The following is a 16127-nucleotide window of genomic DNA, read 5'->3' on the forward strand; positions in this document are numbered from 1 at the left end:
GTGCTAGAGAATTGCACTCGTGACATATTCGGCCGTGTATCTTGATTTCATTTTTCAATTTCCACAACAAGCTGAAAAGCTGAAGGAGGAGCAGAAGCTGCAAACGCAAATTATATGGGGAGCTAGTGAGCTTGCAACATGTTGACAAGGCGCGCCAGAATGAAAAACAAAAACAAAAAGCAAAAGCAACAGCCACGCTGCCAGTATTTCCGTTTCACAATTAACGTTCTACGTGACAAGTGACACCAATTTTACCACCTTTAGTTGTGCAGTGCAGCCCGGCTTTTTGTTTTTTCTATCTGTTTCTGTTATGTTCCATGTTGTTTTTATGGGGACCACCATCAGGGCCGAAGTTAGAGCGTGCTGCAGATGCACGTTCAGCGATTGTGTGCGCAGTTTTGTTTTGGGTTAATGGAGATGATTTGTTGCCCTATTCTAATGCCGCCACCCTCCCAGCTCCCCAGCTTTCCACCATCGCATCCAGCCCACTGCCATATTGCAGTGGTAATATAAGTGTTGAAGGGGCTATGCAGGCTAAGGCAGTCTCTGGTTAAGAAAAAAAAGAATAAAAAATATAGAATAATTGAAAGGGATAACGACAATTAAAAATGTTATGTATGAAATTTAATAATAAATAAAAGTGTATTAGTCTTTCATTTTTAAATATCACTCAAACGGTTTTAGACTTTATTAGATTTTAGACATAACATTCATAACATCCAAATTCGTGCCGTATGGAGTAATTTTCTAAAGTAATAAAAACCAGTTTATTACTGGTTATTAGTTCATAAAATTAAGGAACAATGGTTAAAACATATGTACAAAGAATATTTTCAAGAAACCTATATGTTACTTTATATGTCACATTTGACTTTTGATGGATTGATTTTTAAATCATGAAATCCTTTTTGTTGAACAAATTAATGAAAAGCCTAAAATAAGTAAAAATTCTGAAATAATCTATAAAATTCTGGTTTGAGCATAATTTGCCTGCAAATCTGCATACCAATAGAACCAAACACTCCTGTTTTCTTCATGTGCGACTGTGAGTTATGGAATTGACAAATTGCCGCAGCAGCCGCTTGCCCTTTTGTCTGCTGCATGCTGCATGTTGCACGCCGGCTGCTGCATGTTGCAAGTTTAATGCTGCAAGTTGCTGACCCTGACGCCGCCTAACCAAGTCGGTTTCACTTCTCTTCTCCATGTCGTCTTTTTTACTAGCTTTTTGTGGGGTCAGTGTGTGGGTCGTGGGGCTGACAATGAGCTGAGTTATGGCCGTGCAGATGGAAATTGTTTTTCCAGCGTGGCGAGGAGTCAGGTTGCACATGTGGGCCATAATCTTAACCACCATAACCATAACCGCCATAACCACCATGACCACCGAATGTGGCAAGCCATTTTCTGCGGAAAAGGAGTTCACAAAGTTCACTTACCGAGGAGATGACTGGTGGCAAGGTGAGAGAATGTTTCAATTAGTTATTGTCCAATGTGCTATATATGGACTTCTTATGGGTAGTCTAAGTCCATAATATTTTCAGACTTCTTCTCACAATTTTCTTGCACCTGTTTGCAGTTTTATCTTTACATTTAATAAACATTTGTGTAAATCAGTCAACAACATCGACCCACAATCATTTATCGAAAAAAATCTCTTGACGCAAATCGCAAAATGCGGTGTGAAAAATTAAGTTGAGTAAATGAGGCGTTGAAATTCGATAGCTATAAATGAGCAAATTCACACGTTAGGCAGGGGAATCTGATTTTGCAACACACCGAATTTAAATAAAAAAAATAAATAAAATTAGTTTTAAACATTTAATATATCAAAAATAACATCGAAAAAAACTTTTATTTAAAAGAAAGCAAGAGATTTTTAACTATGTGAAAACGTTTAAAACTGGATAAGAAAATTAACAAAAATTGTAGCCACAGCAATTAATAAACTTATTTCTAAAAAATTAACAAAAATATTGTAATTTAAATGAACTTGAATTTGTTATAATAATAATCTGAAAACTGAGCGTCATAAAAATCAGCATTAAAGTAAACAGAAGCCGCGGCAACAACATGGGCAGCCACGCCGGCAACTCAGAAATTAATTGCGACACCATCAACACTGTACCAGATCAGTGTCAAATCAAAACAATTTTCACCGATCCGATCGCTGTAGAGGTGTTTTCCCTCTTATTTTTTTGTCGTTTTCAAACACGAATATCAGCTGGGACATCAGCAACACATCAGAAACACATCGACAGCATCAGCGATTTTAGATGCTTAATTTATGCTGTGACTATGCCAAAGCATTTGCATAGCGTTGATTACAAAATGCCAATCGACCGCCCATCCCCGGTTTTTCTTTTGAACTGGGTGGCAAACATGTCGCCTCTCGAATTGGCCATATTCAAGTGTGGAGAAAAACGCTTTTTGACAGGCGGAAATCGTTGCCAATCGCCGCTGTTGTTGCCGTTGTTGTTGTTGTTGTTGTTGTTGTTGTTGTTGTTGTTTGTTATGGCAAATTCAATCAGCCAAGAGTGCAAGGCAGGGGTCAAATGCCACTAATGAGTTGCCCCACACGCAGACAACCGGCTACAGATGAGGCAGAAACGATGCGACCAAAGCCGAGCCTATTCTACACTTGGGGAAAAATATTAGAAAGTATTGGGTAATGAACTACATCGAGAAAAATTTTTATGATTATGATATTAAAACAAAATGTATTCTTGCGACAACTAAAAAAAGGCATAATGGGCTTACTACAATATAATATGTTTACATAGAACATATTGCAAATTTTGTATTGTATTTAAAAAATTATCGTATTATTATATAAATATTTCTGTAGCTGAAATTTAATTTAATTTTCATAAACTGTTATTAATAAGTATTGAAAATACCTAATTATTTTATCATTTTAGTATTATTGAGCTTATCTAATAAGTAAAAATTTTTTTTTTCAGATTTTTTAAACATGGAGTTTTGAATTCACTTCCAATGCATATTTTTTTCGGGCAGTGCAGATGCATCAACACTCGAGGCTATTTTATCAATGCGTTGATGTTGTTGCTGTTTGCGGTAATTGCAGCATCATCTTGAAACTTATTACATGCCAAGTCAGCGGCAGCAACAACAATGATAAAGCCGTTGCTGATGACAATCGCATAGACCTGGAGACATGGACATGGCCTGGGATTCAACTTGGTCTTTTTACTTGGCCGCGCCGATGAGTTAAAAGTGCAGCAGCAACAGGCCAACTAGCAAAATCAGCAGCAGCAACATCAACAGCATCGGCATCAGCAACAGCAGCAACACCAACTGGCACAGCAGCAACTTAGTGCAGCTGCTTAGATTTATTGGTCTTAAGTAGCAGCAAAATGCGTCTTTTGTTGTAGTTAAAGTTTATTGGCCACATTACCCCCTTGCAACAATCTGACAATCCCCCATGAAAACCCCTCGTTTATTCTGATATTTCTGCTGAGTTGTGCCGCCGATAAGCATCGTTCATTTGAGTACGAGCTGAGCTTATTTATGCCAGCAACAACAGCAGAGATGACGACAACATAAGCGTTTATTGCAGTGCATTAAAATTTCAGATAATCAGAAATAATTGCATATCGAATCACACAAGGATCTTTCAGCAGATGAGCGAATCAGGTGCAGTAATAAAGACGATTTATGATATTTGCTTGTTGCAAAGAAGGCACACTAAACTAAACAAAACAATGTAGCTCTAATATACTTAAATATAATCTATCAAATTGTATAAAATGCATAGTAGCTTTAATATTAAAAGAATCAATTGATCACATTTATTGATCAACACTTATACTTAAATTTAGCAAAAAGTTTTACTTTAACGACTTTTTAAGCTATGGTGCCAAAGCCGACGCAAATAATTTAATAAATAAGTAAAGGTTAAACTATTCAAAACCACATGTGTTATTTATGTTCAATCAAACCCAGATTTGGTTAACCTTATTCACTAACTAAATGTCAATAGAAATATCATCTTTAAAACTTAATCATATGCTGCTCATGCTTCATGCCCAAACAAATTGCCAAAGCTAAATACGAAAAGTTGCAATTTCAATTTGGGTCGTTAGTTTTCGTGACGCCAACAACATTGCTCCAAATTTTCCGAAATTAAAAAAAAAAAAAATATATATATAATACAATCAGAAAATGTTTTCGTTTTGTAGTTGACCTTTAGCGGCAAATGCATTTAAATAAATATGCCATAATTTATGCATAGGGTTGGGGGGGAAAAAAACTCTAATATTTGGTATAGTCAAATAAGCTAGAAAAGCTATCGAGCTACCGATGGCTGGAGGCTGTTAGCTGCTGTTGTTGTCATAAGCTATGAAAATAAACTACATTTACCACAGAAGCCGAACGAATGACAAGCCACCTAACCCCTCGAAACTTCGGCAGCCTCGACTCAATCGTCAACTCATTGAGATATTGATCTGCCACCCCACTCCCCTCTCCCCTCTCCCACCTTACTCCTCGGATCAGCGGACTTTATTTTTTGGCCAAGACAGACTTGGAGTCTGATCTTCCAGCCGCCGGGGCCGATACTGAACTATTGTTATTTCACGAACTGTGACACGTTGCCTTTTTTTGATGTTTGCCATAAGTTTTTGCTTGGTTTATTTTCTTCGTGTTTGCTTTTTTTTGTTCCCCCCCTACTTTTGTTATTTTTGTTTTTTTTTTTTGCTATTATTTATTTCTTGATTGTACAATGAGTAAATAAATTCAGTGCTACTGTACCCACCCTCGACCTTTTGTGGCAGTAGCTCTGGCTAAATGTTTGTGCTGCGATTTATCATTATCGTGACTTGTGATCTCCGTTCCGTTTAAACCTTTTTTGGCTGGCCATTGTTGTCTTGGGGGTATTTAAAGTTGTGTTTCGGTGTTTCGTTTTTTTTTTTTTGTTTTGTTTTTTTGTTTAGTTTTTTGTCTTTATTTTGCGAGTTAAATTAACATGTTTTTTGCTTTGAGTGACATTTGTAGGTGTACAATGTGGCACAAATGAAGTGAAGTGTGCAACAAATATGGCCGGGTCGATTGTCTCCGATTGGATCAGTTGTCGGTGGGTCAAAAGGTGACGTGAGCGGTATGGGAAAGTCCTCGTTTCTTTGTGACGGAAAAGGAGGGCTTCGTTCCGTTGTCAATCCGTTACCTACGCCCACACAATTCGTCACCCAATTCAAGCCAACTCGCCATGACCATAACATTAAAATAACAATCGTCTACCACTTACTTATCCCTCCACTTCGGGGAACGCCTCTTACAATCTCCATCCAACGATCTGTTTAAAGTCTAAGTATGCCCCCTAGCGACACTTGAGTTATTCGCCCCTCTCAAGTCTACTCGAAAATCCGTAAAATCAATTTGCCAAAACATCTACAACTTTATCAGAGAGGGGCGAAAGGGGTGGCTGTTTTAGGGATGCACTCGTGAGGGAATTTTTCTTCTCTGACACGAAAGAAATCACAACTTTTCATTACATTATTTGTGCTAAAATTATATAGTCTATATAAAAGCCAATACTATCGTTTCACCTGAGTTTTTACATTAAAGATAAATGATTTTTTCGCATCTCTACTGCCCACCATTTGAACCCGCATCTTGGCCCAGACAACTCCATCTGCTTGCCATCAATCTTGGAGTTCACTTCATAGCCTTAAGAAATCAGAAACAAAAAAAAAATCCACCAAAAAACACTCAAATTTATGTTATCGCCTAGGCCATATCAATTGACTTTTCGGGCCAAACATAAATTACAATCCTCGATGAAAACAGAGTGCCAAATATAATAATTCAGTTTCGGGCGAGCGGAGAACTGCAATTTTCGCATCAAACGCTTTCAACTAATGTCAGAGATTAGGCAAATGGGTGGGCCAAAAAAGCGAAATAGCTGGAAAAGTTGGAAAGCAAGGCGATATAGTTGCGATTGCACTTGTTATGTGTACTTGTGGGTCAGTGGTCATTCCGCAAATGGTTTCATTGCCGTGGCGGGGTTAATCAAAAATTACTGACCCCGGAGAAGTAGCTGTAGTATCTATAAATCAGCCACGCATGCCTCCACCTTAATTGGCCATCATAAGAGTTGCCGAAAATCCAACTTATTGCCAGAGAAAATTGCTTAATCAAGGCGTTGGCTGTGCCGATCCAAAGTTAATGGGCCATAAACACAACCGAAGTCAAGCGATTGCCTGCCTAATTTGTCTCTTGGCAGGCCAATCAGGCGCAACATGTTGCTGGGAACAAGTGCAACATACTCAGGCCACTTAAAGAAAAAATTATCTGAAAACTCTAAAACTTATCTTACTCTATGGCAGTAAAAAAAAAACTAGAAACATTAAAAAGCTATGTTTTCTTTAAAAAATATACAAGTTTTTATTATACATTTAATTTACTTATGGTTGATTAAAAAAACATTTTATTTTGAAATGATTTAGATTTGGACTTTGAAGTTATGCGTCGTATGTTTTTTCATTTTTATTTTGGAAATATTAAAAAACTATTTTTCGTTTTACAGGAATTGTGGGAAATTTTAGCGTTTATTTGAAGTAAATGTGTTAATAGCATTACACGTTTTTGAATTGAAATTAAAATATTTTAAAAATTCCGTATTTTTGGAAAATTTTTGTAATTTTCAGGTATTTTGAAAGAATAATGTTGCAAAACAATTGTTTGGATTGGTTGGATTGGATTTTATAGCCTAGAAAAGTAATACATTATCATTATTTTTATTTTTAATTGATATGACCCAATATTTTCCAAGTGCAGTTGCTTGTGTTTTTTACCGTCAAATGCTGACATTTGCAACGGTCGCTCCAATATGTTTGACATTCATTTGGCGATTCCAGCCGCTTGTTGTCCAGGTGCCTGACATTTTGCGTTTGCATAACACGGCCGAAACATTGGCAACTGCAACGGGCAGCGAAAATCAAATTCAGTACATCACCTGATTGCACTTGTTGCCAATCGATGGAGGCGACAAGAGCGCAACGAGTTTGCAAACGGCATGCAAATGTCGCTGGTAACATGATGCGGCAACATGTTGCGACTGTCAAATGGGGGCAAAAGCAACATGCAACAGGTTACGGTAGAGCTTCCATAACCTACACAACCATCTGCCGTTAAAATAAATTAGAGCTATGGGGATTTCTAGTTGTATAATTGATTTTACCTCTATTTAAACGCTCTGCAGTCAAATAAAACTAATTTGAATTAATGCAACAACAACTGAGGTAAGTTCAAGTTACGGAAGTTTAACTGTACATGGACCATGCGAAAGTTATTTACTTAAAGGGGTTTCTTTGCCTTGCGAGAAGGAGTAAAACTCCAAGTCAAAAACTTGTCCGGGCTGCTTTTTTCCTTTTTTTTTTGTAGTTTATGGCGGGGAAATGCGTTTGCAATAAAAAATCAGCCACATAAACGGGCACTTAACAACAATAGTTGATTGATTGTCGACAATTGGCAGCCTGACTTTGTATTTGTTGCTTTTTTGACAGCCGTATGTGCCAGGCTGCAGGTGTTGCCTGCTTATTGATTTGTTTTTTTTCCTGTCCATGTTTTTTTCATTCATTTATTTTTGTGTCTGCATACCTTTTGGTCGTTCCAGTCTCAGGTCACAATCGGGCTTACAGGTCTGCGGCCCAGGGCTTAGGAACAACTTACCCGGGCTTAGGACCACACACAAGGAATTTCAGTTATACGATATGTTTCCCAATTGAAATCGCGTCTGTGAAATGATAATCTTGTGTTTTTTATTATTCGGATAAAATTTCGGGGTTTCAAATAGCTTGAAGATTACAGATTTTTGATTTACAATGGCTGTCGACTCAATTTTTATGTTTCTTTGTAGCGGTTAAAAATAAAGTTAAAATAAGCTAGGTGACTTTTCACAATTAATTATATTTGACTTTGGTTTTAATTGGTCTAACACCTTAAGGCCGATTTCCACATTCTTTAACAATTTTTGTAAAATTATTAATTTATTTCCTTTTAGAAAATTCATACTGCCCAGATCCACATTATTGAAATCATTTGTCAATACTGTTAGCATTTTTATATACATATATGTATACGAATTGTTAAATAAATTATATAACATTTATAAAATTAATAAAGGGTTAGATTACTGTTACCTTGGGGCAATTTAATAACTGTTCTCCGACACCCACATTTCATTTTATTTACGATTTCCACATAGGTTTGTCATAAAACTTCGATTTGGTTTTCCCATTAAAAAGCGTGCCAAACAATTTCCAAAGGTTTGTGGAATTTCATGTCTATTATTAAAAGTTTCATAAATTCCCCACATAAAAATGCGGTCTTATCTTGAGCGCTTTCGTGTTGTCTTGACTTTTAGCACGTAATTATCTTGAAGTTTGCGCCCACACCGACAACAACGAGAACAACTAACACCAAACAGCGAGCTAACACATGAGGGCCAAAAAAGACGGCTCGCGGCTTTAATAACCATAAAAATGGCAGTCAATGCAGCTTAAAGCCAAAATGCTAGGCTTGCGAGGAGGAAAACCAAAAACCGAAATGATTGTTGGGCGCACAAAGTAAGCCATAAAAAATATTTAACACACCCTCGGACAAAGCTGTTAACAGCATTGGAAATGCGTAGGATAAGACCATAAAAAAAAACACCATATTGAGTGTGTATGTTGCATTTGCTGCGACAACTGGCGACGAGTTGTTGGCAATTTTTCTCTCCATTTTTTTTCGCTTTTTCTGTTGGTCTGCGGCGGCGACAAACGACAATTAAAATGCAAACAAATTGAATTTGTGTGCGAAAGGTTTGGCTCTGAAGTATGGCTCTTTTGGCTAAGTGTTTTGCGCCATAAACTCACGGCAAACGGGCAACAAACAACCAAACAACAACCGTGTTTGTCCGTTGTTGTTTTGTTGTCGCACGCACGCTCTCAACATTTTTGCTGCTGCGAACGATTTGCGGCGAAAGTTGGCGTGCCGTTATTTTAATTGCAACATGTTGCCCGGTAATTTGTCTGGCACTCGTAAATGTTGCGACGCTAATTGCCGTCCAACAAAAAAATAATAAAAAAAAAAAAACAACCCACAACAATGGTAACAACGACGGCAACAACAATGTTGCCAACACGTGTGGGTCGCCAGTTTTCCGCACTTTTTTATGGCCCCTAAAAACAGATTTGGTTAGTTGAGCGTTAACGCCCCAAACCCGCAAAATCCCACACCCAAAAAAACACCTCCTCCTTTGGCCCTTTTGGCCATGGACATTAACCTGTCAACGCGGCCAAGTTTGCAACACATTGAGTTGCCGGCCTAAAGGCGCAAGTTCAAACTTAAGTACTTAATGCACTCACCGAAAAATCCGCAAATAAAAATGGTTTTTATAATTTCAAGATTACAATAAAATGTGTATATATAATACAAAAGTTTCAAAAAGTCGTTTCAAGGATGAAATAACTTTGAAACGTTCGAGTTAAAAAAAAAATTTCTAAAATGTTATTGACTATCATATTTTCTTGTTAAATTTAAATGCAAACACTCTTTTTTAATAAAAAAAAAACATAATTTAAAATTCTTACTACACTTTGATACAGCAAAATGCATTGACACAAACACACATTTAAACTTTTCAAACAATTTTTTAAAACTGAGACGTGTGGAAATATTTTAGCCAGTATTAAAATTAACTACAAGGAAAGTATAATTCCATTAAGTAACAAAATGGGTGTCAAATTTTATGACACAGTACAATTATTTATTAAAACCAAACCCTTATGCCCATTTGTAAAGTAAGAGATTTATTATTTTGTGCTACAACGATGAAATTAAACATTTTACATACTTATTTTTTTACTTTATTTAAATAATTTGATTTATTATTTGGAATCTGCTTAAATTGGACTGCATTAAGTTAAGATTTTAAGGGCACAATCCAATGTTGCAGTGTATCGTAACGCGCAGCCACTCCATCGCCGTTCCGTCCGCCGATCTAATCTATAAGCAGTAATCAAATTTGAGCTCGCAGCTACCAACTTGCAGCGTACGTGGCCGCCACAGCCCGTAATTATGCAACACATGTTCAATGCAACAATTGGCCATAATTTAGTCAAAGGTAATTGAGTAAGCCCCGTCTCAGAGCCCGGCTAACGCCAGGCCCCAGGTCCGCTCTATCATTATGCGGTCTCCAAACTGCGCGACCGGGCAAGAGACAGACAAAGCCGGTCCCGGTCCCTGTCCCTCCCATCGAGTACGCACAGTAGTCCGTAGTTCGGCTTAAAGTACAGGCCAACCTTGATTGACGACCACAATGGGGATTGAGTGATGGAGCTTCGCGATGCGGTGGTGCAGTGGCAGTTGAGCGGTGGTGCGGTGGTGCGGCAAGTAATGCATCCGAGGTGGTGGTTGCCACCGGGCGCCTGCCTGCCTTGTTTATTTATTTCTAGTTAGTCGCATTATCTAGCTGGACTGTTATTTAATTGTATGGCTCGATTGGATGAGCATCAAGCAGCCACCTGATTTAATATGCACTGAAGTAAAATTATTGCGGGTTTCCTTTAAAACATTTAAAGAAAATCATTGCTTTTAAAACTTACCAGTAGCAATATACATTCTAAATATTAAATAATCAATTATTTAAATATAGCCTAGGTTCACAAATTGGTGTTGTTTTAATGATGTTATATGTCTTAATAAACATTTTAATCCTTTGGAAATTTAAATTTGGTTCTTAATGAAATTCATAATATATATTTTATTATCATGGTCTTATTTATTTATTTTATTTTTGAACTTAATTTAATTTTTAATGGATTTATATCCTTTAATAGTTCAATTTTAATTTTTTTATCGTAATATAAATAATATATATATTTAACAAATATTTTTATATTCAGTTTTGATATCAATATAAATTTAAATATATACTTAAGTAAATAGCCGTTTAATAATTTAATATTATTATAATTTATGTCTTTATATTAATAAAAGCTCTACCTCTTACTTCTATTTTGATTTTATGCCTAATCGAGTTCGAGCTTAGAAAAAAAATAATCTATGATATAAATTACTAAATCCTAAGCTAAAGATATTTATTTTTACTCGACAATCCATAAGCATTCTACGTTTATAAAATATTTGAAGACTATATAACAATAAACTTTAAAAGGCTTTCAGTATTTTTTTACGTGCATCCTTATACCACTGTAAAAATGTGTGGAAATTCTTGGTGCTGCGTCGTATCCTTCGCTCCATAATAGCTTTGGTTAATGATTGTGGCCAATGTGAGCTAAGCGGTTTGCTATCTGGTATCAAGGAAGATAGAAATTGTTCTTTAATTTGCGGAAATTGTTGGCAAAGTGCCGGCACAAAAATATCTGAGCAAAAGAGAAGGTTAAGGTGGAGAAATATGTGGCATATTTAGTCCAATAATTTTGCATTTCCGCCGACAATTGGAATTTATTCCACAAATCGCAACCCAGCAAAAAACAAAAAAATTTCAACCACCCACACATAAACGCCTTGGGCCGGCCCACAGAACCGCCTTCCTACAGCTCGTATCTGGAATCTAGTATCTATAACCTTGCGCCGATTTCTCAAACAAACAACACACACTCTCAGAACATTGCTCAGCAATTTGGATTGAAATGCGGTACAAAAATTATAAATTAAGTACTAATTACATGGACAACTACAACAACCTTAAACAGCCAACGAGAAATCTGAGGAAAATCAAACGATTTGCCGCTTTTAATGTTCGCTTCGGCCACGCCCACTTAATGCTCAATGTGTGGGCGGTGCACTAATGAACACAGAAATCGAGAAAAAATGGAAATATCGAAACATTTTGTAACAAATGAAAAAAGAGACAAGCACAGTAGAGCTCATGAAATAAAAGCTTTTTTTTATTGAAATATAAAATCAGAAGCTAATGCAATATTCGTTTAAAATGTCTTAAAGGTAACAGATAAATAATGAGAGATTTAAATTAATTGTAAATTATCAATTAGTTGTTAATAGTATATAAAAATTGTTAATAAACTTTTCCTGCATTTGTATATTTAAATATAATGGCTTGTAATTTACATCAAAGAACTATTGAATAATATATTAAAATACCCCATTAAAACACATTTCTTCTTTAGTTTAGTGGATGCAGGTCTTGAGCATTAATTTAATATTTTTTTTTATCACAACTTCTTAAAATTATATTTATAATAGGAAATAACCATATTAATATTTATTAGGTAGTCATCCAAAGATCAGGTTCTTTACTGTATTGAAATGCTTGGATGCCACATTTGATTGGTCGTTGTTGCCGTTCGTTGTTGCTGTCTTGAATGGGTGATAAATTATTTCCCGCCATTTACATAAATGCTTTGAATGCATTAATTAAAGTCCAAATTCCCTGACTCCCTCCTGCTCTAGCCAACCCAAGTCCCACCCATCGGCAACGCCCCCTCTCAAAATATCCAAGACTGCAGTTGTCGATCTAATCAATTGTTTTTTATTATTGGGCCAGGCCCATAGAGAAGCCATCATACCATTACGATTAGCGAATCGGCCTTATATGTGCGAGTATCTGTATCTTTTGTTCGCTCGTCGTCGCCGGAGCTGTGTATCTGCATCTGGGGGATACATATAGTGCATATATGCATAAGTTTGTTGGCCATTTTAAGTGGCTGCCGCCTAATTGTTCATAAAAGTCAACAGTCAATAGCTCTTTATGTTTGCGCTTGAAATTTATATTTATTTATTGTTATTTCTGTTCGCCAGTTTGGCGTTTCTTTAGCTTCATAATTTTTGCCCGGTTTGGCTGTGCTTCGCATTCTGCAGTAGCCATTGGAAATGAGTTTTGTCTCTTTGAATTCCAAGGTCTGCCATTCTTTACAATTAGCAACTGAATTTATGAGCGATTTCAATTTCAATGCGATTCGTTTGTTGCTTTTGCCCAGCTTGGCTGATCTCTCTTGTGGGCTAACGAGTTTCTGGCCAAAAGCTACTATAACAACAAATTCAAGAACAACAATGACAGCCGTCTTAAATAACAAAGTCAAAGTCACTGACAGCATTTGCAACTAATCAGAGCAAAGGGACACTCTACAGTGAGTTTCGGATTTATAAATAAGCTCTGTCAAATTAAAAAAGAATTAAAAAAAGCTTACAGAGTTACTTTATACATTTTTTAACCATATATAGAAACAAAAATTTTTTAATTATATGTTGATTTGACTATGTAAACAAAATCAAAAATACATTTTGAAAAGAAAGTATTAACATTTTGAACCACACTTTCAAAGACTTTTTTTTTAATCAGTGGATTGTAATACATTATTTAAAAAAAAAAAAAAGAGAATTGTCTGGTTCTAGTGATCATCTTGCCCCATGAACCAACTGCACTTATCAGCATTTAGATTCCACTTGGAATCACTCATTGGCACATACCATCTGGCTGACATAATTTTTCTTAGATCACCGCCCAGTTTAGCGCCCATTTATGCAATCATGTAATTTTATTAACAATATCTTTGACATTTAGCAATTGTTTGGTCACGTTAGAACTGCCGAAGCCAGACCGCAAACAATTACGTTTACGTGGTCGTGGTCAAAGGGGCAATTTGGTAGATGCTGCGATAAGCAACACACTGAAAGAAAACTATTTTCCATGACTATGTTAAGATAGGGAACAATATATTTTAAATTAAAGTTGCGTTAATGATTTTATCATTATTTTTTTTTTAACCAGCTATATTGCTTTGAGGCACAAGGAACACATTATTATCAAAAACGAATTAGATAATGTAATGTAAAAATCTAAAAAAAAACAAAATAATAACAAAACAAAAACTATTTAAAATGCAGAATTTGCAAGACCACTTGTCTAATTTTTTTCAAATATTGATTTGATGCTGCTTTTTTCACAGTGCACTCACCCGCGCACGACTTACTCTTGGACTTCGACTTCAACATCGCCTCTGACTTCCACTTCAACTTTAACTTATTGACAATGCAATGTAATTGTTTACGATAGAGATCTTGGCCAGGCCTTAAAACCGAAAAGGCTTTGTATCGAGGGTCTCAGTGTCCTTTTCTCTGGCTGAACTGCATCATGTGTCGCTTGCTGATTTTCATACTGATGGTCCTGTCCCTTGGCAGTTCCAAAAGTTGGTCAGCCACAGAAGTTATACATCAGCTTAACAAAGATCTGCAACTTCAGCTTAATATTTACATGGATTGCCAAGATATGGAGATACAATTCAATCAGGAAGTGCCCAATTTAATACTGAATTTTTTAAGGGAACACAAGAAATTATTGGGTAGGTTCAGTGAGCGTTCTTTAATCATCGCCTGTTTGAAAGAATCTACAGAAAACGAAACTTTAATCAAAGTGGAGAAACTACTCTGGGGATTACAGCACTTACCTATGATTTATATCATAAATTCGAGTATGGATTTTTATTTCGAGCAAGCTTTAAGCAAGGGCTTTATTCATGTGCTGGCCTTGAATAATGGATCGCTGTACACTTACAAACCCTATCCCAAAATTAAAATCCACCAAATAAAGGCTATGCAAGAATTCTATGGCTTGACAAAATTGAAAAATTTGCAAGGACAGGCGGTTTACACCTCCGTGGAGACGATGACACCTCGCTGTTTTCACTACACAAATCGTCAAGGCAAAGTAGTCTATGCTGGTTACATGTACAAGCTGGTAAAAGGGTTTATTGAAACCTACAATGGGACTGAGGAGCATGTTTTTGGTGATGTGGATACCATACCATATAAAATTGGTTTAAATGCATTGGCAAATGGTGAGATCGACATGATGCCCCGTATAATACACGCCTTGGGATGGAAATATTTCTACCGCAGTCATATTGTATACAACATTAAGGCATTTATTATGGTACCTTGGGCTGAACCTTTGCCAAAAAGTTTGTACTTTATCCAACCTTTTGGTTGGCAGGTTTGGATTACGTTCATGGTGAGCTTTATCTATGCCTCTATTGCGATTTGGTGGATACGATATAGACAGCACGAGGGATCTTCTCTATCTCGCACTTTTCTGGATGTGTTGCAGCTGTTATTTCAACTTCCTGTGAGCAAAATTTGGCATTTTAGTCTGGGAATGCATCAGGTGCTCAGCTTTATCGTGCTTTTCACCGTTGGATTTATTTTGACCAATCTCTACACCGCTCAGTTATCAAGTTCATTAACAACTGGTTTATTTAAGAGGCAACTGAACAGCTTTGATGATCTATTTCGTGAAAAACGGATATTCCTTGTGGAAAGTTTCGACGCGGAAGTGCTTCGTAATATGATTAAAGAAAATATAATTCAACAAGAGTTTCAAACTATTACTTTAGTAACATCGATAAAGGAGGTTTTTAAACAGCGAAAGAGTCTAAATACTAGTTACGTCTATGAGGCCTATGAAGATCGCATTGCATTTGAGCTATTACAGCAAAAGTATTTGCGAGTGCCGATTTTCAAGACATTGAACGAGGTCTACGACCAAAGGCCGGTTTTTGTCGCACTCCGTCATGGATTGCCATATATAGAACTATTTAACGATTACCTTCAGAGAACCTGGGAGTCGGGTATTTGGTTAAAGTTACAGAGAGACGCAAACTTTGAGGGAATTTCCAGTGGTGAAATTAGCTTTCGGAAATCGAAATCCCGGGAGATCCAGGTCATCAACAAAGAATTTTATTTTTTTGCCTATATTTTACTGGTACTGGGATGGTTTGTTGGCACAGTCGTTTTTTTACTGGAGAAGTGTAGATTTTATTGCCAGTCATAATTGGTTTGAAAAAAGTTTGGAACTTATCATAAATAGCCCCTACATTTTAATATATGTAATGAGTGTAAGCATTCTAATGATAAGAAATAAATAAACACGTCTGAAAATTTCAATAAATTTATCCCTTACTTCCCCTTTTGACAGCTGATGACTTGGAAATTTCTTGCCTTTTTTGTATAAAGAGTATTCGTGACTACCCATTAGATATATAAAAATTGTCGTGTCCTTTGTGCATTAAATCAGGCCCAGAAATGATTTAATGATACCATTTGAACGGCTGAGTAATATTGCCTATAAAAGAAGACCGTAGCAGATT

The 16127-nt window shown here is 36.4% G+C and overlaps 1 protein-coding gene across 1 annotated transcript; it reads left to right on the top strand.

Moving 5' to 3' along the window:
- The first annotated feature begins 14110 nt into the window (after positions 1-14110).
- LOC128258348 (uncharacterized) lies at positions 14111-15811 on the top strand. Its single transcript, XM_052989933.1, has one exon. It carries the CDS (start codon positions 14117-14119, stop codon positions 15809-15811), a length of 1695 nt encoding a protein of 564 aa, XP_052845893.1. The 5' UTR covers positions 14111-14116.
- Positions 15812-16127: the final 316 nt, after the last annotated feature.

The sequence above is a fragment of the Drosophila gunungcola genome (assembly GCF_025200985.1).
Source record: "Drosophila gunungcola strain Sukarami chromosome 3L unlocalized genomic scaffold, Dgunungcola_SK_2 000003F, whole genome shotgun sequence".
Classification (NCBI taxonomy): Eukaryota; Metazoa; Arthropoda; class Insecta; order Diptera; family Drosophilidae; genus Drosophila; species Drosophila gunungcola.